The following is a 27990-nucleotide window of genomic DNA, read 5'->3' as shown; positions in this document are numbered from 1 at the left end:
CTACTACTATGTAATACCTTGTAGCTATCGACACATTTTATATGAAAAAGTGATCAACGCCCCTAGCGTAATACGTGAGAACTATTTTAGTAAGTCGTTTTAAATGTCAAACAGTCGCTACAAGATAGTACCGAGAGTAGGAAATTGCACTACTCTAATACATTCAAATTCGTCTTAACTATTGTCATCGATCATCCGTAGTCTATAACTCAAAGAGTATTCACCTGGCAGCCTTCACTCGCATCTTGTCATCCATCTTAGAACAGACGTCGTGACGTCACGATCGAGCCTGCAGTTGACAAGGTGCGGTGTGTCGTCGCTTTGGTTCTGCTTAGGGTGTTGACTTTCCCGGAGCAGAATCAAAGCGACCGCGTACTACACTTACGACATCAGTTGAAGATCTTCCGACGTATTTTATATGTATAGATATAAGGTGGTTATTGAAAAAAATATATTATTAAGAATGTGTACTGAAGCGCGATTCTCTACAGCCGGTACTCTCGAGTATGACAATGTGCTGTACTGCAAAAAATAGTTCATTCGCTCCCCGCTAGAGGCGTTGATCGGATCTTCATACAAAATATCCCGAAAGCAGGTTGTCGATAGTGGTAGAGAATCGCGCTAATGTAAAATTGAAGAAATTTAATAATTTTTGTAAATGTTCTTTCTTTTTAGAGATAAATTATGGTGACATCTCTACATATCTAAGTTTTGAATTTGATTGACAAGTATGAGATTTGTATGTGTGTGATAGTTCTGATTTTGTGTACCAACATCATGTATGTATATCTAAAATTTGTATTAGCGTATTATTGTTAATATTAAGTACACTAAACAAGGAAGTGTTTCAAGGTTAGACGAAAACAACCAAAATTTCTGTTCAACATAAACATTTCTAAGAAAATGTAGTATGCGAAGCAGAATTGCTGAAATTCGTAAAATACATAATGTATTAGGTGAGAGGTTACGCAATCCACCGTAATGATCGGAATAATTACCATGGCCGTTAGTATGTAAATACATGTATGGAAATGAGTAACAACTTGTGTAGAACGCTAATCTACCGTTGGCTCAGCTTAAAATAATGTCTGATATATGATCAAGAAGTATAAATCGGAATAATGAATATACAAATTAATGTGTTTCTTCGGCAGAAGCTTACTATTTGGCCACTTTTATATTAAACCCGGTTTATTTACAGTTGTCAAACCACACACAAAGTAAAGAACAATCAATATTCTTTGGATTCAAGAGCTCTAAGTAACGTTTCATACTGCACCTAGCCGCTACAAATACGTATGTAGCAAAATGTGCAAATTTTATGTCTGAGTGTACCTCTATCATATGCCTACATCTATCATGTAATTTTCAGATAGCTTAAACACATTTCGCTTTAACATAAATATAGTAAGTAAAAAGGTATAAATCCTGGCGTTTCAATTAATTCTGTCTACAAATAAAAAACAAAAACATGCCTCAAAAATGTAAAATTTCTTTACCAAATTAACTGCTGAGTTTTAATTACGTCTGACTTTAATTAATGTCCGCATGAATGTCAACAAAAGAGAAGCAACTAGTACCAGAACAACGAGACAAGAGTCACCTGAGACCTTAATTACCTGTATAATTATTTTTTAAGCACTCTTCATGATGAATAAGCTTGAAATGAGACAATAAATTGATCTCCACATAATAAAAAGTTTAATCTTGGGGCCTTTAATGTAAGGAACGTATGGACGACAAAAACCGATTTTAAATTGATAATTTTATTATCAATATCTAAATTTAAAAAGCTATCAAGACTTACTTTTCTTACCTTCTGAGACAGAAATAGCCAACTGTCTACTCGGAATATTTACGCAAAGGATGCTGAACTCAATAATCCTTCAATAAACAGCGAGCAACTCGGTTTCCCTTGCGTTTTTATATTACACTTAAACGTTTACTCTGGGCACAAAGTCATTAAAAAGTAAGCCTAACTTTCTGCAACACAGCAATATTATCTAAAAAATAACTATTGAAACATTCAAAACTGTAAACGAAGGATTGTTCAGCATTTCAAGCCTTTTTCTGAAGGATTTCTATCGAACAACGGCCTCTCTTCGCCGCAATCTCGCGACTCAATGTGAAAACAAAAGGCAGAGTGAAACGACTAAGTCCTTCCATTGTTTGAGTAATAGGGCTCCTATCGAGATGCAAATAAGAGATTTTTTATCAACTGACCCTGTGTTTGTCGGTTAAATAAAATGCTTAGTAATTGTTTATTGAAAATTTCAAACGGCTAGTTACTGTAACTGATAGTAAACCTCAATTTATAGTTTGCAGGAATGACCTCGATAAATCCACTTTTAGCACAAAATAAGGTACGTGTAAAACTAAACAGTGCAGTTGCAATTACCTATAACAAATATTATCCAAATTAAACAACGCTTCATCACATATTACATTACAACATCATTTGTAGTAACCTTACAGGCAAGGAGTCAAAAAGTACAGAAGAATAAATCTACTTATCATACAAAACGCAGAATCAGATTCATACAATACGTAATCATTGTTAACATATAACACTGAAAAGCTTTCGGTACTTCGTAATAAAATCTTACAGTAAGTATATTTCTGTACTTTCCAATGTTTTAAAGCTGAGTGAGTCCAAATTTATGAGTGGAAATTCTCAGTGAACACAGTTGTAAGCACTGCACGTATCTTTGTTACAGTTTAATGAGCTGGTTTTATATGGATTTCCTATCCGAAGCTCGTAAATACGGCGACTTTTGTACTTACTTTTGTTCTCAATACATTGTTTGAAATATATTCTTTGAGGATTATGAGTTCCGCGTATAAAAGAGTTAATCCAGATCTAATGACCAATCGTTAAGTTCTTTTGTACATGAATCGGTATTGCAGTTTTCATATTTGTTTGACAAATTTTCTTTTGTGTCATATCCGTTGAATTGCTAATTATTTGAGAGAAACAAGCATTTTTATTTGTTTTATGGTCATTAGTATTAAGTATTTTTCCAATATACATATTGTTAAGACATATCATATTTTAAGTATTTTTGAAAGCTGTGTCTGTACCAAGTACTGGTCACTCGAATGAATTTAAAGAGCACTATTTTTTATGTTATTTAACAATGTATAAAGCACAAGAAGCAGTAATCGTAAGCCATTAAATTTAGTATTACTGTTAAACATAATATTACAATGTAAATTTCTATAATAATATGTTGGTCACCTACATCAGTAAAATACACTATAGGATATTTTAAATTTACCCAGCGCGTCTAAAGTAATGTCCATTGTTCGGTCCAAACTAATCACATTAGTACATCGCAACATAATTATTCCATTAGTATTGTATCTACTAATAGTTCTGCATTTGAAGAACCACTATTTCGTATTTCATTTTTCATTTAAACCTTTACGTATTTTAGAATCGCATTTATGGATTTACTCGTCGGTGTGTAAATATGGACTGAATATCGACTGTAGCTTACCACTATTGTGTATTATTGTTATTTCTATTCGATATTTCGTGTTCATTTTATATTGTTTCTCTGTATCTACATTTACTATTTGAAACGAAATGTTTTATCACAATAGGGTCGAACAAAATAAAGAGTTTAAATTCGAAAATCAATTACAAAAAGATAGGAGCAGAAAATGTCTATATAAATAAAAATGAATCACCGAAACCTGTGTAGGTACATTCTACGGGTATAACTTTTGAACAAGTTTAATGTTTAATTTTTTTTTGTAATGATCGTGACAACGTTTTTATGGGATCGATGAGATCAAAATTCCAATCATCAACGAGATAAATATGTACTATTATCAAGACGAAATCTTGCCAGTCCGCTAGTTTATAATAAAATATTATAAGTAATCAAACACATCTCCATTCCCTCATACAACTCTGTCCCTGCAAAACTTTGATGAACTTCCAAATAAAAATCCTAACAACGAAAGATCTTTAGATAACGCAATCGCTCAGCAAATCTTCCCGGGCCTTTTGCCAGTCATTACTTAAGACGTCCCGTCATTCCTGGCTTCCTTTATCTCAAAGGGGCTCAATGAGCCCGCATCCTTATAGCCCTTCATTGCCAGTACTTTTGTTGGTTCCTCTACAACTTCCTGAACTTCTATACTTTTCAATCCGTTGCCTTAATGAGTTGGCTTCGGAACGTGGTTTGCTTCACCCATTATGTTAGTTTGCCGTCTCGATAACATTGTACGGGTTTCGGTCTGAAACTAGAATTCTTATTTACAGTTCAGTACGTTGTGTTATTTTATTTCTTTCTTTTAATTGTTGCACTTTGCTTAATGGCTCTTGCACTCTGTCATTCTTGGTTCTTGTTTACTGACATTTAATTTTAGACGATTAGTGTGATTTGAACCATATCAAATGAATTACGGCAATTTGATAGATAAAAAGTTACGCTTTTTCATAATTCTAAGTGGAAAGTACCCTGGCAGTCCTGTTTTACTAGAACTTATGACTAAAATTGTAGAAATAAAATCAAAGAAATATAAAACACTTTTGTAAAATATGATTCTTTAAATCTCTTGGACACTTTTCTTGTTCGTCCGTTGAAACGGAGCAGTAGAATCGTTTAACTGTTTAAAACAATTAGTCAGACGCTAACGAAGGTGTCTTGATAGTTGTCCGAGATGCCTTGAAAACCTTCGCTTTGTTATTTAATTAGCAGATAATTATGAAATTCTTTAAATATGAATTTTATTCGCAAATCTTATTAAGACAGTGATGTACAGTATTGGACTTGTTTTGTTGATAGAATTTGATACCTGTCAACAATGTTTAATTAAATACATAAAATAAAACACGATAAAATCATTTTTTAAGATAACTGAAAAATTAAGACATTTTTAATCAAGCGCTATGATTCACACAATAGCCTGAACAGTGTTCTGAAAGTGATAAAAACTTTAGATTTTTTCTTCGAATTTTATTGTGCTTCCACTCTCACACCATACTAGGAAAGAGTAGAAAATCTTTTCTTGATGTGTTTGGTGAGCTCCTTTTAAAGTTTGTAATAAAAGTTATCGAATCGAACATCGAATTAAATAAATAATTTTGTCGATTTTTTTATCCCAATTTTTATCATTATTACAATTATTTCTTCTTCAACCATTAATTTACTTTATCTTCAACCAGAATCTAGTACGAGCAGTATTTAAGTGAACGTAACAAATTGCCCGGCGATTCGTCAACAACACCGACCGTTTCGTCAGTTGCTCGTAGAAATACATCCAATATTAACATAAGTAATACAATATAATTTGCTTTTATTCCTTGTTGGGATACGGATCATGATTAAAGCTTCGCTTTTAGACACATATTAAGTCCGGCACATAACAGTATAGACAATTACGATTACTGCGTAGTCTTTTGCTGAGACAACGAATTGAGAAATGTAAGGAAATAAAAAAATTCTGAAGTGCTGTTTTGTGTCCAATATTTTCATAAGTATATGTATGATTGGTGGCCCAAAGCGCGATTTGATAGTTATTACTATCAAGTAGCTAGCGATTGATTTTATTTTCAAAGAACTTAATAGAAATAGTTTTTCCAAAATGCCCATATTACTTTCTATAGCTACTCGGCTATCAAAAGCTAGCTAGCAATAAGATGATGTAGCCAGTTGAGCACGCTATATGTTAATTTGGCGTTTTAATGGAATTTAATTTGCCATTTTTTCAATTAACAATTTTCTAGCTATGTGTGTAGATGAGAGTTAATAAAGTTATGCCCCATTCGATCGTAGCTTATTATTTCTTAAATGAGCTGCTAATAAAACTAAGCAGTTAAATAAATTGCCTGTACTTCAAGTTTATGGAAATAAGATTGTTTTGCTGTGTATATACTATAAGTATAGATTTATAGGACACATTAAGTTAGTTTACAAAAAATATGTTTTAACTCCCATACCCACACTCGGTCAGCATAGTGAACTCAAGGCCTAACCACCTCTGTACAGACGAGAGACCCTTGCCCAGCAGTGGAACAGTAATGAGTTCAATTAATTCTATGTTTTAATCTCCAAATAATTGTTCTTCAAAATTACAACATACCAAAACTTTTTGTCAATTTTATTGTACTAAAAGTCATAAAAAAACCTTCTGTGTTTCCTTTCAAGAAACATTTACAAATAACTTTATGCACCTCTTGTAATGAATAACAGTGCGCCATTTGAATAATATTTTCTTAGGAACTTTATAAAACGAGTGCACTATGAATACATGAAATGGTTTAGTCGCCTCCATCTATATGATAATCCAACAATCACTGGGTACAGTTTGTATGAAAATCTCGAACGAAAGCAGCCATACAGTGTAATGGATTTAAAAAGCATTTTGAATTTAAGATTTTGTCATTTTGTTAACATCTATTTTAATATGTAATGTTATCATTAACTATGCTATAAACCATACACAACACGCGGTCGTCTGATCCCTTACTAAGCACAATTTGTACTATGGTAACCTTTTTGTTTTTTTTTTACTTGGTTAATGCATGAAATTGCATCCCCAACGCCCGGGGGAGCGCTGGGGTATGTGGGGCTCTCCGAACCAGAAGGGCAAGGCCTACCCACTAAACCAATTTACTTAAACCAAAGCTTCTAATACTTTAGTATAATTTGTATAAATAACACTCTAACACACATACATCTGTCTATCATGTAAGCATTAACTGTAATCATTAATCACTAGTCCCTTTATGTTCAGTGTAGCGTACGAGAAACTCAACTTTCCACTTAGGCTAATTCACTAAATCCTATTAAATAATACCTATTAAGTTTCAACTTGCCATATATCTCAATATTGACTTATACCGATCTAATATAACGAAAAATAAATATGTGGATGCTTGTTACTAGATAATAAGTTTGATTACAATGAATATAAGGATACATTACTTGTAGGTAATGCTTCATTTGAAAAGACTCCCGCATTAAGAATTGCTCTTACGTCGCGGGGAATTTTACGAATATACAAACAAAGGACACATAGTACAACCAGACCTTTCGACACAGTGGTAGCAGCTCGGTGACCTAACCGTGACACCCACGGAGGCAAATTGAGCAAAATGGTAGTAAATACATGACGCACTCTTAAGAAGATGTATTGGGATAAAATGTTGATTCATCAAACAGCAACCTACTTTAAGAAACGTTCTGCTAGACTTCAGAATGTCTCATCTCGAATTACCCGTTTGTCTGCCATCTGTGTCCTTGTATTTGTTCTAATAAGCACTCGTAACTTATCACAGTATGGTTAAGACTTATTTCTTCGAGCTGGGAACTATGCGACGGACTTTCTGCCAACTTTGTAATGCACCCAGCAATGCCATATTGAATTCTACATGTATGGTAATAAGGTGTATTATTGTGTTTGGCAATCGCGAATTGGGCCGCTCTCGAGTCAACTTAGACAAATGTTTGTTGAGGAGTTTCCGCACCTGTGTCCGTGCTATATGTCTCTGTCGTGAGATTGCCGTGAGCTTCACTGACAATGATCGAAGGTATCACGGATTTGACCTGGCGTGTCTTCAACTTGGAGTATATGAGTGATGTTTGTTGCACCAAGTTTGACGCCGCGATTTGTTTGTTTGTAAACATTGGATTGGAAACTCTTGGGATATGTACAATTTGTAGTATGCATATAAAATTCTGAGTGACACTTATCACAAAAATATTACTAAGAAACGACGCAAGATATCAATATGCCATTTTCCAGGAAAGATACGCGACCCCACGGGGAATATTACTAATGGGGGCCGCAGTTACGTTTTTGTGTTTCAAAATTAACCATAATTTCAAAACTATCGTTCTAAAAATATTTATCTATCATGGAACGTAGGTAATTATTTTTTTACTTTCTTTCTCAAATAGTGCGGAACCGTCACTCAGCTATGTGTTCTGTCATATGAACGAGTATAAACGCTCTAAATCGATTGTTAGTTCTAATCGATGGTTATTTTCTAAATATTGGATGACTATATCTGTTCAAAATTGAAGTAACTAGTAAAAAACAAAAAAAAAAACATTTTAAAAAATGCTCTACTCAACCTAGTCAATACCCATTGCTACACAGAATTACTGATCTAAAACCATGCCTTTATTAGACAGTCATACTAATAACAAACAAAAATCATTGCATTTTCGTATTCACAGAACATTATCGCAAATCTGGTGTAAATCTATGAAAAGCCGTCGCTGGTCGATTCAAGACGCTCAAATAGGATCAGGTCAGGCTTTGTAAGGACAGCTTATCGGCAGCTGGGCTCCATGAATATTAAAACCACCTGGAGAACCCGCAACTTCAGACACAGAGAATATTCTATTAGTTTCGAAAGAATTCATCTTGTTTATTGAAGACTAAGTTCTCAAAAGCGCGAGTAATTTAAAGTGATGTATGAACCTGACGTGCTTAATCTATCGTGGCTTGTACACGATATACTAAGAAAGTGAACTATTCAGTATTTAAGTACCTTCTTACTTACGTTATTTACTTCTGATGCATTATTGTAAACAATAAAATCTTTAAGTAAAATAACTTGATTCCATTGTCTTACAAAATTTCAGTTAACTTTTTTAAGTTTTCCTCCATAGTGTGACAAAGAACGTTTTCCTTTGAAAGTGTTTAAACTAAGAAATTAATTGAGCCTTTCTGGGTCGGAGTTTTAAAGTGCTGTAAAAAGGATAAAAATCAGCCTTAAGGTTCTTGAAAGCTATATACGTAACAAATAAAAGCCTGTTAGTATGGAGTTCTCTTTCTTGTACGTAAAGAACTTCAGGACTACTTAGCACATTAGCTGACTTTATACAGATAAAATTATCAATGATCACATCATAATCCCTTGCAGCATCATTTTTGTATCTTACATAAGTTTAGCGGTGAAAGGGTTTTTAAATTTCCGTTAAATTTCAAAATTTTCAAGAACGTTCTCTTTATAAGGAGGTATCTAGAAAGTGCCTCTTTATATGCTAAGTGATGAAACTCAGCAATACGAGACTGCACTTCTCTATACATTATGTAGTGTGTTTGGTAGATACATGCTCTCCTTAGTTATGAAATATAATGTTTAGATTTACAATATTTTGTATGGTTTTTAGGATTTCACTGTTTTTATTATTATCATTTACAATAATTTTAAACTTAAAATTTTTAGCTGACCAACGCGGGGACAGTCGCATGAGAAAAAAATATTTTATCCGCGTCTTCAACTTTCCATACACAATTTTTTCAAAGTCAGTTAAATGGCTTAGCCATGAAAGCGTAACATATGGACAAACTTTAGCAGTCAGTTGCAAGATTCTCTACGTTTGGAACCATCGAGTATCAAAATAGTATCAACGATGCCCGCTAGAGGCACTGAACCGAATGTCATACAGCATTTTTCGATAGCTAGTCGGTTGTCGGTAGTCTATAGTGGTAGAAAATCGCGGTGCAATAGTATGAGTAGCGTGAGATACCTAATAAAATATATGCATAACTACAATGTTACCTAGATGGCAGCACAATGCTAGGAATGAATTATTGTACACGTAGTTATTAAGACAATAACATCCAACAATCGAGAGTGAATGAGATATCAAATCGTAATTGCAGTCACTGCTTTGATGACTTCAAATCATTATAAAAATCCTTGGTGAGATAGTTAGGTCAAGAATACTGTATGTTTTCATCAGTACCAACTTGTAATTGGTAAAATTATTGAATATAGAGGCGTATGTTTCTATTGCCATTATGCTGTTCACGTTACCAGAATCTAGGTATTTAGAAATATTCTAATACATAAAAGACCAATAGCACTTTGCTCGACCCGGGAATCTAAGCCGAGACTATGTGGTCAGCAGTTGTATACAAAAACCACCAAGCAACAGAGGGTAGATCTAACTTTAAGTAATTACTTGAAGTCGGCGAAATTATACACATGTAAAAAAAATGTCGGATGTAATCGTAGGCACTGTTCTAACTTTATCAAACGTTTGTATTATTTATCATTATTCAACTTTGAACTTGAACTAGCGTTGAGGTCACATCAAACAGATAAACGTTGTATCGTTATCAATTTGCAAATAATGTGCGTAATGGCTCACGGCGTATTTTAGTTCAATATGATAATATATAGTTACTAGCTGACCCGGCAAACGTTGTTTTGCCATAAAAAATAAATAAAAAATGTGAGTCTAAACCATTCTCAGATCCCTTTGAACACACACAAAAATTTTTATCAAAATCGGTCCAGTCGTTTAAGAGAAGTTCAGTGACATACACACTTACAGATGAATTATGTATATAAAGATTACAGACCATTTTAAGCAACTTCAAAAAGAAGAAGGCTCTCAATTCCGTCATTACCTTTTTTAATGTTCGTTCCTATTAAAATTTACGGGTATCTTCGTTTGAGTTTCACACATACACATTGAAATTAAATACTTTTGCAATATTGCGCGATAATTTTACTCAAACATGAGAAAAAATCACTGTATTCACTGCATAACTTAAAGGTGCTCATCCCAGCCGCACCCGATGTCAAAAGCAAGTCGTGACACGGAACACACAATTTTAACCATTTTGTATCCTTAGCTTAATATTTGGTGTGATGGTGAGTACCGTATGGTCGAAATAAAAAGTTGGTAATAGCAAGTCAGACCAATAAAATCACCCTGACCAAAATAGGCATAGGAATGATAAGGAAAAATTAAAAAACCACAGTATTTTAAAGAATTGAGTCTATTTTATATAAAAATATTGTTGCATTAGTTTAACTCGACTCGAGTATATAATTATTTGCATATTGTATCTAGATATGTATGGAACATTGTCTTGTTACGCAACGTTAGGCAGCTTTTTCCTTTGGTTTGAAGTTTTCGAGCTGGAACCAAAAAAAGTAATAATTAGAAATATTCTTTCATACTTAGTAGATTTACCTTATGTACAAGAGCTCGCATGTTTTAAGAGTTCTTGCACAGGTAGGTATTAAGATGATGCCAAGTGACATACATTTAGGCAGTGTGATGAACTCAAAGCCTAGCAGGTCCATCATTTAGAAAATATCCTAGCCCAGCAGTCGGGCAATAATATGTTGAATTTATTTTACTTCATGATTATTCAAGCATTGGGTCGTAAGTCAAATAAAAAATTACAGTGATATATGTATGTACCTATATATTTTATTTACCTACTACTGTAATTCTCGCTAAGTGCGGGTCGGGAACTTTGCACGCCCTCAATAAATATATTACACAAATTTTAGGCATGGGAGGTTTCATCGCAATGTTTTTTCTGTACCATTAGACCAAGTCATAATTATTTCTAACTCACACAATACTTCGAAAAGACATTGATGTATTGCCTCGGGTTCGAACCGTTGACTACTTATATGGGAGGTACCAACTTATACCACTCAAATACACTGCCTTAAGATATAAATATTTCCACTTACGGCTTTCTTTGCACTCTCCGCAAAATCATCAAAATTCTTCTTAAGGGCCTCGGGGTTTAAAGTTTTCGAAAGATTATCCATTACATTATTGAATGTATTTTTAATTTGATCCGCAACATCGGAATCGCCTCCTGGAGCGGCGGCTGGAGCATCACGTTTCACGAAAGCGTGAGCCTGCAACGAATAAATATAGATTTTATTTTAAGAGATAAAAAAAGAAGAAGATGTTAAATAAATTATTTTAAACAATATCCACCGTATCAAAAATATTGTCGCTTTCTTTTGAAGGCGTTTCAAAAGAAGTTGCTTTCCTAAAACCTTAGGGGGCTGCTCCTAAACTAACACAAATAGTCTAATAAATGCAAGTAAGGTCCCCAACGCCACTTATTTTTTTAGAATAAAAATATTATAAAAATACTCACGCTGATAACGCACAGAGCAAAAAGTAAGAACAAAGTAAGCTTTTGCATTTTGTATGAATTAAGAATCCGTATGACTTCACAGTAGAACAACACACAATGTACTGAAGCTTGCTCCCCAGAAATTTCCTTTATCTTGGCGCAGACCGGGACGCGATGTTTGCTTAACTTATCGTAATGACCGACGATCGTTCGTTCAACAAGCTAATTAATAAATGAGTTTGCAACAATCACTAATTGTCGAAGACTTCGGACTCGATCGGGTGAACGAATCTTTGTTTAATACAAGGAAAGCAAATACATTAAATATTTGTAATCTTTGTGGTTATATCATTTTAGTGTATTCGTATCAACTATTAACACTTACTACTAATACTAACAACAAAACCCATAGGATTAGTCACGTTTTTTATTGAATGAAATTCAAAGTTTTATTGCAAGGGATTTTGCCGAATCCCGTAAAAAGGGTTACCTAAAGCAACGCATGTACAGACTTAAAAAAGTATCTAAGATAATATTATTTTCAATAAGAACATAATAATACGGAGCGCTTCTCTGATTTTGGCAATGAAATTGTTAAGATCTTGATTTGGACCACTTCAAGTGAGCGCAGTCTCAATATAGTTTTATATAAGTAATTACTTCTTAACTAGTTATTAATAAATGATCACACAAATAATATCATTCCAGATTCTTTTTTTACTAGATACAACGACTCCAAATATATATTTTTCTTCGTCAGCTTTCTAATATTAAAGAAATGATCCAAAGTACCTTATGTGTAATATCACGAATCAATACAAAAAATAAGAATAGTTTATTCTTTCAAATGATATATTAGATTCGTACGTGAATGGCTTTTGTTTGTAAATTGTTCAACAGTGCATATTTATTGTTGAAGTCATTGACTGTTCAAGGTTCGAACTTCGGAACAAGATAAACTAACATCCGTCAGCTGCATATTTTATAATAATATTGTCGATATAATATATAATTTGTAATTTCTAATAAACAAATGCATTAACGTCATTCAAATTTGAGTGATGCTCAAAAGTATTTCGGTAGCCACGATACACACCAAAGTGACAAAGAAAGCAAGGTACTTATGAATTTAATATATTAAACTTGATGTGTCTGTACACTGGCAGTTCAATCCCGAGTAAAAAAAGTCTTCCTAACAACTAACTTCATAAATGAAAATAACAATTTAAAGAAATTTTAGTTATCGTTATTAAAACTCAGAACATTAATTTTTCCATTGGAAAATAAACAATGATTTGAATAACATTCTATTAGCGGCCTATTAATAGTGATTCTTGGTAGATAAAAGATGACACATCGATTCTTGTTTAATTATTGATAAATATAATTATACAGGGAAATCTGTAGAATTCCATTGCATAAGTCCGCACTCTACACTTGCTAAATTCGCAATTTCTTGCACAATAATATTTAACGTCACGTTTTATCTAAATCGTCGAAAATAATACACAAAACATACCTTAAACGGTCAAAGATGTTGTGAAATACACGTTATACTAAAAAGTCTTTAAAGATACAATTCGGGTTTTAAAAGAATTTGTACAAAGTAACCAACGAATATTTTATTCAATGTGTATGTTGCTTTATTAGGTAAACAGTACATGTAATCGTCTTCATTAAAAACTTTTATTTCTTGTTTAGTCAGCCGCTGGAGCAGGGTTGGAGATCGGTGCTGTTAAATCTTCAAACTGAAAATAAAAATACAAACAATAATTAGACTGTAAGCAGTAGTTCTTAAAGCGTAGGCTGTACTGAGTAGTCAGTAGCGCAAAATTCTACAATATCGCCATCGCTAACCATCGAAAAATTTTGTATGAAAACCAAATCAACGCCTCCAGCGGATATTTTTTTTAAATACATTTTAAATTCTCTCAATACTCGATAGTACTGACTGTAGAATCTAGCTATAGATGCCTGATTTGGTCGGTATTAAATCTTTTTGGACGGAAAGTTCCATGTTTAAGTAGCCAGCTTACTGTTAACAGTAGCATTAGTGCGTAACTGAGCAATTCTCGCTACAGTAGCTAGTAGCGAAAAACGCTTATATCTAAACACATTTTTAACTAATGATCACAATATGATTATAGCCAAACACTTACCGCCTTAGAGACTCTGTTCAAATGATCTCCTATGACATGAATCACAGGCTGCAGATGCTTTTCAAGGTTTATCTCACTGGCCATCTTCGCTAAGCTCTGGTCGATACAACCTGTCAGTGCGTCCACGTTCTTCTTCAAAGAATCTATAGGATCCGGTGGTGGGGTCTTCACCTCTCTTTTGACGAAGGCATTTGACTGTAAGAACCAATAAGCTTTTTTACTTTATTTTTTTTACTCAGAGGGAATATTATAAGACCGTATTCCTAGTACACCTAATAATGTTGTAGATTTGATTGTTAGTTGTTGAAAGATATGTATACATATCTATCTTTTTAATTTGAAAATTAAAAATCAAATTTTGCTGTAACATTACAGCACTACCGAACTCACATTTGAACAACATTGTCAATGTTGTCTGGTCGTTAACCACACAAAGAAAACGTCTCAAATTATATCCTAAGCCTCTTAAAGCAGTTTCCTACAACCCTATTCTACGAGCCCGTTTGCATTCTTTCGGCATCATGTCGTTGGCAATAACCCTAAAAGACCCGTGATAATTAACTCGGAATGACTATTAGGCGGGTTGTAGAGATGAGACCATTTCCAATGCGATCCTACGACTATTTCCATTTGAGTCCCTAGCGATCCACAAAGGGAATTTCTTTTACATCTTTTTCGAATTAGATTTGGTAATTTATATTTAACCTCTAAATTTTCGAGAGTTTGTATGTTTGAATCATACTCAATCACACAAAATGCTTAAAGGAATTATTTACCTATAATAATAGTTGTTATTAATGCGAAAATTTATCTGTTTCTTAGGCTTTTGCTTACAGTAACAGTTGCTATTACTTAAAAAAAATGACATAATTTAAGCAGTTTGCAATATGAATGAATCCATTGGATAATCTGAGAATTTTTTCATCTCAGACAATGTTAGGCAGGAAGTAATTTTGTATGTATAATAAGTTACAATGTCTTCAATTTATTTACGATGTGGTCATCTTCAATACTCAGAATAAATGTTGTTATACAACACGACTTCTCCATCACTTTTCCGAGAATCTTATCTATACTAATATTATAAAGCTGAAGAGTTTGTTTGTTTGTTTTTTTGAACGCGCTAATCTCAGGAACTACTGGTCCGATTTGAAAAATTCTTTCAATGTTAGATAGCCTATTTATCGAGGAAGGCTATAGGCTATATATCATCACGCTACGACCAATAGGAGCAGAGCAGCAGTAATTAGTTATAAGTAGTAAAATTTGCGATACTTGTATAAGAACAATATTTTCACACTAATTATTAAAATATACAATAAAGTTAGAAGAAAAGTAAACGTATACTTACATCAACAAATAATAGAACGACACAGAACAAAATTGCGTATTTTAAGAACATTTTTAAGGTAAACAGTGTCTTTACGGAGATGATCTTACTCTGGCCTTAAAGACAATAATCGCAACTGTTTATGTATGTACATGTTGACATAGGTACAGTTGTGGACAAAGTTTTTAGAAAATGATCATGCAAAGTTTCCACTTGGCAATTATAATGTACTAGAAGCCGCCCGCGACTTGGTCCGGGTGGACATCCTTCCCGTGTAAATCCCGATCCCTCGGGAACTCCGAAATAAAGAGTAGTCTATATGTTATTCTGAATCTTCAGCGACCTACATACCAAATTTCTTTGTAATCGATTAAGTAGTATTTGCGTGAAAGAGTAACAAACATCCTTACATACATACATTCTCACAAACAATCACGAATAATCTTGAAGGGAACATAACTACTTCTCAAAACATTATATTACTGTAAAATACACATAGGAGTTAGGTACCCCTTGATTTTTTTTATATAGGCTAGTTTCTTTTGGCTTCTAGGTAAGGGAACTACCCTAGTTTATTTTAGAGTTCCATTATAAACATGGACAGCAAACATGGTTATTTAAAACTAATAATGTTCATTTGCTACACCTAAAATGGTGTCTGTTACAACCTTATTAAAAACGTATATCCTGCAAATAATATATCTTTGATGAGTTTGATAACCAGTAAACATTATCGGTATTAAAATTTTTACTTATAGGCATCAAAAATATTTGAAAAATCTTCGTAATCATTTTCAAGTATTGTGCAACAAGTGTACCTACTCATTGCCTATAAGAACATTTGATACACCTTTTATGTATGACGTGTGTGAAACGAAAAAAAAACACAATCGCGAATTATGTGACTCAATAATTGTGGTGAATAATAAGACTGTTGGGAACTTGTTTATTGTGACTGGTGTTTACTAAAATAGTGTAGATTATAGTAAATATCACAGCTACATACTTCTGCTTCACATTTGCAATAATAAATCTTTTGATAGTTCCACTTATGTTTCATAACTTTTTTAACTATTTTTTTGTAATATTATTAATAATATTACAAAAAAATATTCTAATAATTAAATTACGTTGATTTGCTTCAAGTTTGATTAAATAACTTGTTCTTTATTGATATTTTTTGTATATTACATCTATCAATCAAAGCAAATTCTAGCGCATTTATAAAGAGAAAGTTACAAAATAGTTTAGTTGCCCAAAAAATTACCTTGTTTTTAGGTGTCTTGAAGTCACTTGTGTAAGAATAAGTACTTTTCATAACTCATGGTGTTAGAATTGATGTGTTTTCTGTCCTTGAACTTGCTACTGTACTTTGAACAGTAAATATTATATGTCAGCACTTTTTACTTCAATATTTATATTTTATGAGTTTGTATTTATTGTATGACTATTTGTTTAAATGTTGACGCTGCAACAGAAGTCATTCAGGCATTCAAACGTAAATAAAATATAAGACAGGATCTGTTAAAGCGAGAAAGTTGACTACAGTCTATATCTATTGTGTAATAAAAGCATAAATATTAAACAAAATGTACCAAAAACATTATATCCATGAAACTAGGGTACAGTTTAGGATTTGCATTTAAAACAATCATAATTTTCTATTCACTATAATAAGTTCGACGACGTAGAAAAGTTTCTACAAAACCCTAAACACTAGTGGCATAGAACAGGGATGATCAGAGCTGATGGAGGGAGACTTATGCCCTGCAGTGGCCACAGATAAGCTGTAGACAATAATAACGAGAACCTCTTATTTCCATAGAAACAAGCCGTGACAATAACAATCCATGTATTTAATAAAAGAAATTATAAATATCACAATGATTAAATTTCAAACGAAACGGATCGTATTCAGAAGGTATCCGTCAAATATCGTACCTATTCAGTACATTTTATTAGAAATTTTTGAGTCAATAATAAGGGAAGCAATTCAATGAGTACTTTTTATGTATGATTGTATACAATGGTAGCTACCCAGAGCTTTTTAGAAGAAAAAAATGTTGTACTTAAATAAAATTTGCTGTTTATAGTAGGATTCATTTTATACTGAAAATAATACGTTACTATTTTAAGATATCTCATTTCGAATCTGTACTGTACTAATATATATAATAGCGAAGATATCGGATCAATCATGGAATTTACGAACCTTGATGATAAAAATATGTGATTCTTTTTGTCAGCAGCACGCGCGTTTTTAAGTATCTTAGGTTTTCCTTACAGGCTAAAACTGCAATCAAAGTTTGTACACGAGCGAGCATGGATAACCCAGTCTTGATTATTAAAAAAAATTACTTTTACAACCAAAAGCTATCTTCATTGACCGTAGATTCGTGGTAAAATTAAGATACATTTTAGTCTATGCGGATTGTCGGTGACTGTTCCTCATTAATGTTCATAATAGACAAAGTGCCCTGTGGTAATTGAACAAAGGACCGGTGCGTTTAGATATTGTCGATACGAACCGAACTTAAATAGATCATGTAATAGTGATGTAACGTGATCAATAGCTATCGGTATAAGATAGGTAACTAATTGCTTCTTAATTCCTTTATGGAGTTCAAGGGACTGATATGCGTACTAAACTAGTGTGCTAGGTTCTAAAAAGTTGATGTTACGCTATTTTCTAAAACGGCTTAAAGGGCATATTTAATGCCATAGTTGTAATAATAAAAAAAGAGTCAAAAGTATATTTTTACTCTTCAGAGTATCAAGTGTTCTATAAACCAGCAGATAAAATGATATTAATTTAGGAAATACCGAACAACAATCCAAAGGAAAAGGAATCAAAATAAAGGAAATAAAGCAGCTAAAACCAAAACTAAGTTCTTGAAAGTTCAAATGAAGTAACGTCAAAAACCTCTAAAATAATAACAAAGGGTCAAGTTAACAAATATATTATTTACAATAAGTACAATTAACAAAACGACAAACATTAAGTCGAACAAAGAAATTAAATATAAGATAAATACAAGCCTTTATCTCTGCGTAAATAATATATTATAATTAGTGACAATATTAATGATGTTACCAAAAAATCTTTGACAGTCGTTTTCTCTCTCAACAATACATTATCGTATGTGCGAAGTTCAATATTAATAAACTAATTGACAACTGTTTGTATCTGCATTATTTGACATTTTATTATTGATACTAAAAGATTCATTTTTTTTCTATCAATACAATAAATAACATATTTTTTGTCTTTGTTAGAGACAGTATTTAATGTAAGAAAATATCAGGTCAGTTGTACAATATGAAATTCAATTTCAATTACAATTGTGTGCACTGCATGACATGTGCTAGTGCGGTTAGTCTTTCTAATCTTTATTCTTCACCTCAATCTATCGTTGATATTAGGAAAATTTATACTCGCTCGCGTTTTTCTAAAGTTTTGCACACAAATATGCTAATTCAAATTAATAAGCAATAAAATGTTTTAATTCTTGATTATTAAAAAATACAATATCAAATTTTAAAGCTCTCAAAGTAAACAAAAGTTCTACGTCATCAGACCACACATTTGGCCAATTATTACAATTAGAAGAGATAACATATAATAATAAGGTAAAGATAATTTTTCATTCATTGTAATACTGAAAGATAAGAGGATACAAATTTATCTAAACATAAATATTTCTTCTTAATTTTTATTTATCTGTAGATATAGTTTTATGTTAACTGTATTACTCATTAACATCGTATGAACTCTGATTAGTAACTCTAGGTTTATCTTTTTTAGTCGAAACAGTTTTAGAAATTACAATAAACTGACTTACAAATCAGTAGCGCAATTCTCTACACACGGTACTATCGAGTATCAAAAGTTTGATATTTAAATTTACTAAAAAAAATAGTTCTCCGGACAGACGCCAGGGGTGCAGATTTTTATACAAAATTTATCGTTAGCAAGCCAGAGTTATTCAGAGTTTAAAGCAGTTATTCTTTAAATTAGTTCGTTAGATTATGCAACTACGGCCTCAGATTCCGCTGTTGGCACATTTCCTTTAGCTGGTGAGGGAATAGGTATAGCTGCTATCAACCCTGGGTTATCTATAGACTCCAATGTTTCAAATTCAAGAATAATATCATCTCTGTCTAAATCAAAGCCACTGTTAGCATCATCTAAACCTCTGGCACCATCTTCTTCTTGAAGCATCATCATCTGAAAACAATGAAATTTTATTTTGCTATCTACATAGTGGTTCCAGTTCTATTATAAAAGTTGAAAAAAAAAAACAATTTTAGGCAAAGGGCCGGAGAGGGAAGTTGATCTTGGGACCTTGATATCAGCATTTTTATACACTGCCGACTGAGTCACAGAGACAGTAATATAGTAAATATTTTTCAATACCGCTTCAAAATTCCCGGAATAATGTATATTCATGTTAGTAAACAATTTTGTTATAATCAAAATACACGTATATTATAGACAATGACGATTTCCGACTAAGTTCCGATTTCTCGGAAATGATTAACTACTGTGAATGTTTATTTGTCGTCTTATACAAACATACTTACAGTACATACTTATTACCTACAAACGACAGGATTATACTCATATTTATTTCTTCTCTTATCAAACAACGTTATTAGTAAGTAAGCAAGAGTTAAACGAAGCTTTAAAATTTTGCCGTTATGGTCTAAAAAATCGTATACAGTTGCTTAATTCTTCAATCTTTACTGTCAAATACCGAAAGTTTTACATTTAAAATGTACTGCCAAAACAGTTTTTACGGAGCCCGGCAGAGCTGGTGCTAAACAGATTTTCGTGTAAAATGTCTCGATAGCTAGCCGGTTGTCGGCAGTCGATAGTAGTAGAAAATCGAGCTACAGACCTACCAATATAGTTGTCAAAACTACAAAAACATCAATCATGAGTCTTAACTCTGTGCCTAATAAATTTAACAATAAAGGTACACCGAAAGCCGAGGCAAGCCGGGAGAATGAAGCAGGGAGCTACTATACAAATTCAAATGAAGGGACTTTAACGGAGCCTGTAGTAAATTCCGAGCGTTTTATTACCGAGGTACTGGTTGACATTTATAAGCCTGCTACCAAACGTGTGCTTAATTATTTCCGTACCGGCTTCAAAGTATTGTCTTTGATGTATCTCTTGTACTACAGAAGGTTTTATCCATTGTTATGATTTTAAATTCATCGTTGGATAGAGCAAAAGTCGTTGCGGATGATCAAATGTAATTATTTTTAAAATATCTATTTACGCTGAATTATTTTTGTATATTTTTCCCTATAATTGTACCAAGACAATCATTTTAACGATGAAAAAATAACTCCTCCTTATCTATTCTAAACTTAACCTTTCACTTTTATTATTAAGCAGTTGTTTATAATAATAGAACACGACACAACAACAATTCTTTCTAAGAATTATCACCAAAATAAAGTGGGTATTGTTTTAACGACAACATTTTCAATGATTATTTCACGTACGAATAATTCAAGCTGAGTTTAAAGGGAACTACAAATAGAATAAACTGCTATTATGTGTTCTGGAAGTACAAATAAACCTTCAGTTGGTTAGCAAATAATCTCACAGGTATGTGAGTTACATCATGTATGTAGACAATAGTTTTGTTTGCTTTAAACGTTTAAGCAACTCACGTACATATTCTTCTTACAAGATTAAGCAAAATTTTACTTAATACTTTGTTTAGCACTATAGTTATTGTCTTTAACTTTCTAAACGAAAAAATAATTACACGCTCGTTAATATCTTATATTTTTGTGTTATCCAATTTTTTTTTGCGCACAACTACTATTAGGATCACTGATTCTAAAGACAGAATCCTAACTCCTATCATCACGCCGCTACAGCATTTTAATTTCCTAATAGTAATTCATATACTAGCATTCACAAACAGAAATCTAATTTACCCAATTTTTGAAATTCTTAAGACCAAAGAATATTTCAAGAAAAAATGCGTTATTGTCTACCCAATTAAAATAACTAAACTCAAATAAAACAAGCAACACTTACCATATAGTTAGCATAACTAGCAAATCCATTCATGCCCATAGTCATCATTTTCTGTTGCTTCTCCTCACTCAGCTTAGACATTATGGGAGATAGATACTTCACCATGGCCTTCTGCATTTCTTCCATAAAACCACTGAGAGCCTGTTCATAATTTGGCACGGATATATTAGGAACAGCTGAGTCGTCTGCGGATGGGGTAGCTGCTTCAGCTGTGGCGATGGCCTCTGGACCTGCTTGTGCCTGAGCAATTGCTATTGCACCAGCATCGGGTCGTGCTTGTGCCTAGAAATAAGCAAAATTAAATATTAGTAGTGTATTTACTTCATCAGCAACAATTGGGAAGAACTAATATATACTATAGTTATCGTCGCTATATTAGAATTTCATTGCTAGTTAAATAGTAGGTGTCAATATCATTATTAAAACTACAGAATTATAAGATTTTTTTTTTTTCACTTAGAAAATTTACAAACATATTTTAAAAGCACTTCCGGATTTACTAATAAGTAATATTAAAAATTATAAACAAATTTGACAGTCAGACGTACCTCTTGTAGACAAGAAGTAATGTTGAGCCACGGTATGGGACCTATTTAATCTGATTTTATATGTAGCTATATTAATTCTAATTAGTGTAATCGAATACCTAATTATATGCAATCCTATTAACCAGGATGATGGTATTATTTCATTTTTAGTATGAATAGTAATTATGGATATTGATATAGAATAATATATTACAGGGCTATGATTAACTAACTAAAGAGAGACTGCCGATTAAAACTAGATTTTTTTTATAACTATATTCTAAGAACAGTACAATAACGATCAATGCTATAATCTTTCACTTTTTTGAAGTAGGTATTTCTTTACTTCAAAAAAAGCCTTGAAAAATCTAATTTTCAGATTAGCTTTATGGAAATAAACATGACTTTTACCATCTTTTTATGGTTGGCTCACTTATTTTAAAAAGTGATGAAACTACGCAATTAAAACTTTTCCGAACTGGACTAAATATACCAACAACAAAATACGAATAGGATGACCTCTATGCGGTGAATTTAAAAACACATATGATATTACAGTCAAAATACTCACAAAATAAAATGCAGAAATAAACAACAATACTGTGAGAAACGACATCTTTGTGTTAAAGACTAAAAGAATATAAAAAATAAGGTTCCGGTGGCTCTTTATAAGTTAAAATATTATCCTTTATTACCTTCCGTGAATAAGAATAGTCACGTCTTAAATTGATAACTCTAATCTTTTATATGCGGAAATACATAGTCTCTGTTTATTGTCTGTAATTAGAGCACCTATTCTACTCTTCTTTTTATCATAGTAAAACGACGAAGTAACGACCTGAATGAGGTCTGCTTTTCATTAGATAAAGATCATTATTGTCAGTGCCAATTTCTATATGAAATGTACAGATTTTCCAAAGAAATTTGTGTACTGATTTTCTTTTTATTATCCTTTTGTTGAACATGATAATCTTATTATGAATTTTACATAGGGTCACCATTTTTTTTATGACAGGTTATGCTTTTAAACAAAAATAAATTTTCAAAATATTTTGCATTTTTTATTCGTAAAATATGGACACACGATTGAGGGCTACCTAAAACAACAAGTCGTTTTATAAACCGCAGAATGTTTCGAAACAATGATGGAAAAATATTTGTCAATGCCCAGGATATTACGAAAGTTGTTTTACGAGTACAAAAATATATAATATACATACTGGCTGTTCCATATTACATGAATAAATTATTTTAAATAATCCAAAAAGCTTTATATTTGCTTTTTCGATTTTTATATGCTAGCCACTTCAGAATCATAAATCAATCAAATGGCGCGGGGACTTTAAAAATGCAGTTGGACAATACAGTCCATTGGATGGGATTAAAACCTCTGAATAAAGGTATGGAAGCTGGCTTTTGATATCAGACGAATTAATAATTTTACGGTATTTACGTATTACGCATTGGCGTAATTTCCAGACCAGATAAATATAAATAATTTACCAATACATATTTTGGGTAATTTGTTATTGGTATTTGTATGCTTGTGAAAATTCCCGTGATATTGCTTCCCTACGCTGCGAGTTTTTAATGATAATTATTTATATTATCGATAGTGATTTCTCGCCCCAGTCCGGCGGGCTAGCGTATAGCGTGGACCCACCAGTGGAACAGATCGAAGGGTTCACAGGTTCTTCACCAATAATTTTCTTCATAATGATATAATATTTCCACTTTGCTTTAATTAATAATATACAAACACCTCGTAAGATACAAAACGTGACCGTATGGCATGTTCTTAATAACACCACGCGATAATTTAAACACGTGATTTTGATAAACATATCGCACCTTCAGAGGAAGAATGACTTATCATTAGACTTACATCACGTCGCTTGTGCCTTTATTCTACTAGACTAAGTACTTCTATTGCTTTATTTATCTTTACAATTACACGTTCTTTGTCAGTGTGTGATGTTTTCCTTAATATAAAAGACAGAGGTTGGAAGTCATTTGCTTCTTCTTACCTTATACTAGCACTCGTGTTCTCTCAGATTTTTAAATACGTTTTACGTGTTTAGGATAATATATTTTCCTTTTCGTTATTTTCGTTAAAAACATTATAATTCAGGCTTTTGCACAACTGATTAAACTGATTTGATTTTACTGTTTTCTTAAACGTATACTCTACGATAATACAATTCATTTGTATTTTTAAAATTAAAATAAACATAAACATCATGCTTTAAGCTACAATTGACTTTGAAATAAATGTCTAGAGTTGGGTTATTGTGTATCTTACTTTACTAGTAATTTATTTCAATATAAACATTGAATACCTATAATTCTACCTAATTATTTACAGACAATAAAATATAGTATACTAAGTAACGAAAAAATAAGGCCAAGTTCGTAAATAAAAGATTTCTGATCGTAACCTTGGCAGTTATACTGCGCTGGCCTGAATAACTGAGAATCGAAAATCGAAAAGTGGCTTCAAATGGCTCGTGTAAATATTTCCCGAGCTCGCTGTTGCTCGTACTTGACTTTTTTACTGACCAGCGATTTTGATTTCAAGTAGCCTGAAAAACGTCCGAGAATATTAGTTTTACGATGAACTGCCTTCGTGATTGAAATGGTTTCGAATTTGGTTCTCAAGTCAAGTTTAGGACAATTAAAATAGCAAGACATCTTCTTGGTGTGAATGGATCTTGAAATATAATTATCTGTTGCTCCCTAACTTAAGTGTGTAAATAAACTACCTCATTACAGTCGCCTAGTATCCGAAAGTTGACCGATAGTCTTGTTTCGGATTCTGTGGTCCAATATATTATGAACTTTAATTATGTCGATCTTTTTACTAGTTATTCCACGCAATGCGTGTGCAAATAAAGATGAGTACAAAGATTCCAATTCATGTAATACTACTTAGTAGTAGCAGTAAAATTGTTAAGTTATACAGCTAGTAGATATTAGTTCGTACTAGAGGTAGGTACGAACTAATATCTGTCAGATAATATAAGTATGTAAAAATACGAAGAGCAAAATACGGGAAAAACAATAATACGATACTTAAATATTGAATATCATGTCTTATTATGATTTGTGTTAGAAAAGTTTTATCCTACGAGCAATAACTCCCGAATTGAAACGACGAGTTTAATTGAACTAGCTCATAAAAGTAGAAATAATCTAGACCGAACTGTACTGAATACTATCCAGTGCTATAAAATTAGTTTTCTTTTTTGACGACCGTAAAACTGAAACGAACAAATGAGAAAGGATACTAAAACTTATATTGTGTGTTGATTTATTACTTTCTTGAATTTAAACAGATGAACTTTTCGTCATAATATGATTTTGTTTATGACCGAACTCATCATGTATAGAAAAGATATTAAATTAACAGTTATTCGTCACAATCACACGTCAACATTATTTTAATTTATACGAAGAAACAATTGACTTCACCGAAGACGCAATTTAAACTATCTCTAGAATGGTTCTTTTTCACGTTATTTTATGGGTTCCATCATTTTTAGCAGCTTACAACACGTTTATTTCAACATTTTGCAGTGCTATATTATTTGCGCTGGGACACGGTATAACCCGTTTTACAACCTCTAATTTATATTGGTAGGTAACGAAGACAAGTTCGACGTTCCGTTTAACAAAGCAATGTGCAAGCTAATACTATAATGAGACTCATCCGTAATCCAATAAAGTAAACATCAATAAACAACAAAACACCAAGCATTTATCCCGAACATTTGCGCCCACTAAAGCGCAAAATCGTGAGCAAACACTAACATAGATACACAGGCATTACTAGTTACGTAGACACTGATAGCACACGTACACTTTATTAAATTAAACCCTCTTAATATTTCAGCCGGCTCTGTATTTATTTAGGACGACTTGTTACGCCATCTACCGGTATAATTTAGTGGGAGCTGTGATTATGTGACAACTTGTATATACGACACTTCATAAAGTTGGGAAGATAAATAAATAATATAAGGTTAAGTATCTATTTTCTTGCTTGTTTTTAGGTGTCAAGTGTGACTCCACATACGTATGAGTAAAAATGTGCTGACGTACTTTTGGGCTAATAAATGTCTCAGTGTATATGCCAATAGGCTCTAGACAGAAAGCTGGTCTGAAATACGAAAATGTCCCAACATTGTTAGGACAAATACTAGAATACACTAGATTACACTGGTAGTCAGCCTGCGACTACGGTCTCGTGTTACTTATGCCGAAACGTCTGGTATTCTAAGGCAAAATGCGTGTTCGAGTTAATTCCCGTATTCTAATATCATGATAAACTATTACTGTCAGGACAACACAATGACATAACAACCAGAAGTTTGATAATATCTAATAAATAACAATTAAATCGACACTAATTACCTAACAAATGATCCACTTATAAATATACGACAATACAAATATAAGAACATAATTAAAATGTTGTGTATAATATGCAGGTTCCACCTTCATCGTACACTTATGAAAGTCCCTATTACAAACTTACCTCCACCAACCTTTTCAATGATGCATAGCCCAACATTAATGTAAACGAAACCTCCTATCTAACTATCCTCAACAAACATATCCTTACATTACACAAACTACACACCATTCCCTATATCAATACAAACAATTTACTTTTACGCACTATGGATGTAACAGATCAAAATTAATGTGGGCCTTAGCAACATTGCCACGTATTCAATATAGGCGGTACAACGGGTACAGCATCATGAAATGCTCATTAGTCGTCATTGCCAACCCTGAAATAGGTTAGGCGCGTTGTCTAAATTTGTAGGTGTTTGCGTTTGTAAGATGCGGGACTGTCTTGGTTTGAATAAGATCGTCACTTAAGTAGGATAGTAAGTGCGTAAACTGATTTTTCAATACAAAAGTCATATTATGTTTTTGTATTCATATAAATAAATGTACGAGATTAAATGGCTTATTTATTATTTAAATGCGATCAAAATCGCATAGAACTGCAGTCAGTTACCAATTTAGTATCGATATTCAAGATTGCTGATATTCCATTAACGCTTATACACATCGAACATATTTCTTTGCAATATAATGTATATCCTAGAACTTTTTTTAACATTGAAATGAAGCGCCCTTAGTCGTTATAATTCATTTCCATCTCAGAGGAGTTAAGTTGATTAAGCAGTTAAAGCAGCGGTTTTTTTCATTTATTGCTTTTTCTCGCGTTTAAATGTTTCATGGTCACGGAAGTAGCAACTAAATAAACATAGTGTTAAATGGTTTGTAAACTAATACCCTTATTCGTAACATCATTCCTTTTCTAATATTCGACAACTATAATATAACGTAATTAAATACATTGAAATCTTGCCACCAAATAAAAGTATTGTCTGTATTGTCTTTACAACATGATAATATTCTAATAACACACCTAACAAACTCATACACAAAAACTCTTTTTGTCTTTATACTTTACCGCAACTACACGTAAAAATCGGCAACAACACACAATAAAAATATTAAGTCCATCTTTTTCCCAACTCCATGGCCACCTTACATCATCATCACGTGTATCACGTACGCATAACGGATCCGATACCATATTCGAAGAGAAACGATGTTAAAACAAACTCCTTTAAGGTTGGGACGGCATGAGACATAAAATTGTGCCCGGTTTTCTTTCAAGAAAATTGAATATTCATGTACGAGATAGAAGCTATCTATCGTACAACGTTTCTTAAAGCGTTATACCGAAGCTCAATTTTATTTTAAAAGCCCCTACTTGTGGTTTAGTTATAGTTTCAATTAACTTTTTCGCGTAATCGCTTGAAGAACAATGTTCTTAATTTTTTATTTATGAACGAAAGTTATAAACGCGATTCATAATTTTTTTTCAACCTATTTTTAAAGAGTTTTTTTATCGTATATTGTAGACAAAGGCGAATCAAACAGTATATTTTACAAACTTAAATATTTAAAACGTAAATAAGTCTAAGTATTATGTTTATATTCTATGTA

At 32.5% G+C, this 27990-nt stretch overlaps 3 protein-coding genes across 4 annotated transcripts in view; 1 reads left to right on the top strand and 2 right to left on the bottom strand.

The window, feature by feature from the left end:
- Positions 1–27990, top strand: part of Sol1 — a 384779-nt gene that overhangs the window by 232516 nt on the left and 124273 nt on the right. The gene's annotated exons all lie outside the window — the stretch shown is intronic.
- Positions 13485–15519, bottom strand: LOC142976583 (uncharacterized). The gene is made up of 3 exons (XM_076120013.1): positions 15388–15519; positions 14037–14231; positions 13485–13625 (listed from the first exon to the last, which is right to left on the bottom strand). Exons 1-3 carry the CDS (start codon positions 15436–15438, stop codon positions 13575–13577), a joined length of 297 nt encoding a protein of 98 aa, XP_075976128.1. The 5' UTR covers positions 15439–15519; the 3' UTR covers positions 13485–13574.
- On the bottom strand, positions 18311–22656 carry LOC142976730 (uncharacterized). Its single transcript, XM_076120253.1, has 3 exons — positions 22529–22656; positions 21431–21712; positions 18311–19594 (listed from the first exon to the last, which is right to left on the bottom strand). Exons 1-3 carry the CDS (start codon positions 22571–22573, stop codon positions 19394–19396), a joined length of 528 nt encoding a protein of 175 aa, XP_075976368.1. The 5' UTR covers positions 22574–22656; the 3' UTR covers positions 18311–19393.

Source organism: Anticarsia gemmatalis, chromosome 11, assembly GCF_050436995.1.
Source record: "Anticarsia gemmatalis isolate Benzon Research Colony breed Stoneville strain chromosome 11, ilAntGemm2 primary, whole genome shotgun sequence".
Classification (NCBI taxonomy): domain Eukaryota; kingdom Metazoa; phylum Arthropoda; class Insecta; order Lepidoptera; family Erebidae; genus Anticarsia; species Anticarsia gemmatalis.
This window is presented reverse-complemented; position numbering and strand designations above follow the sequence as displayed.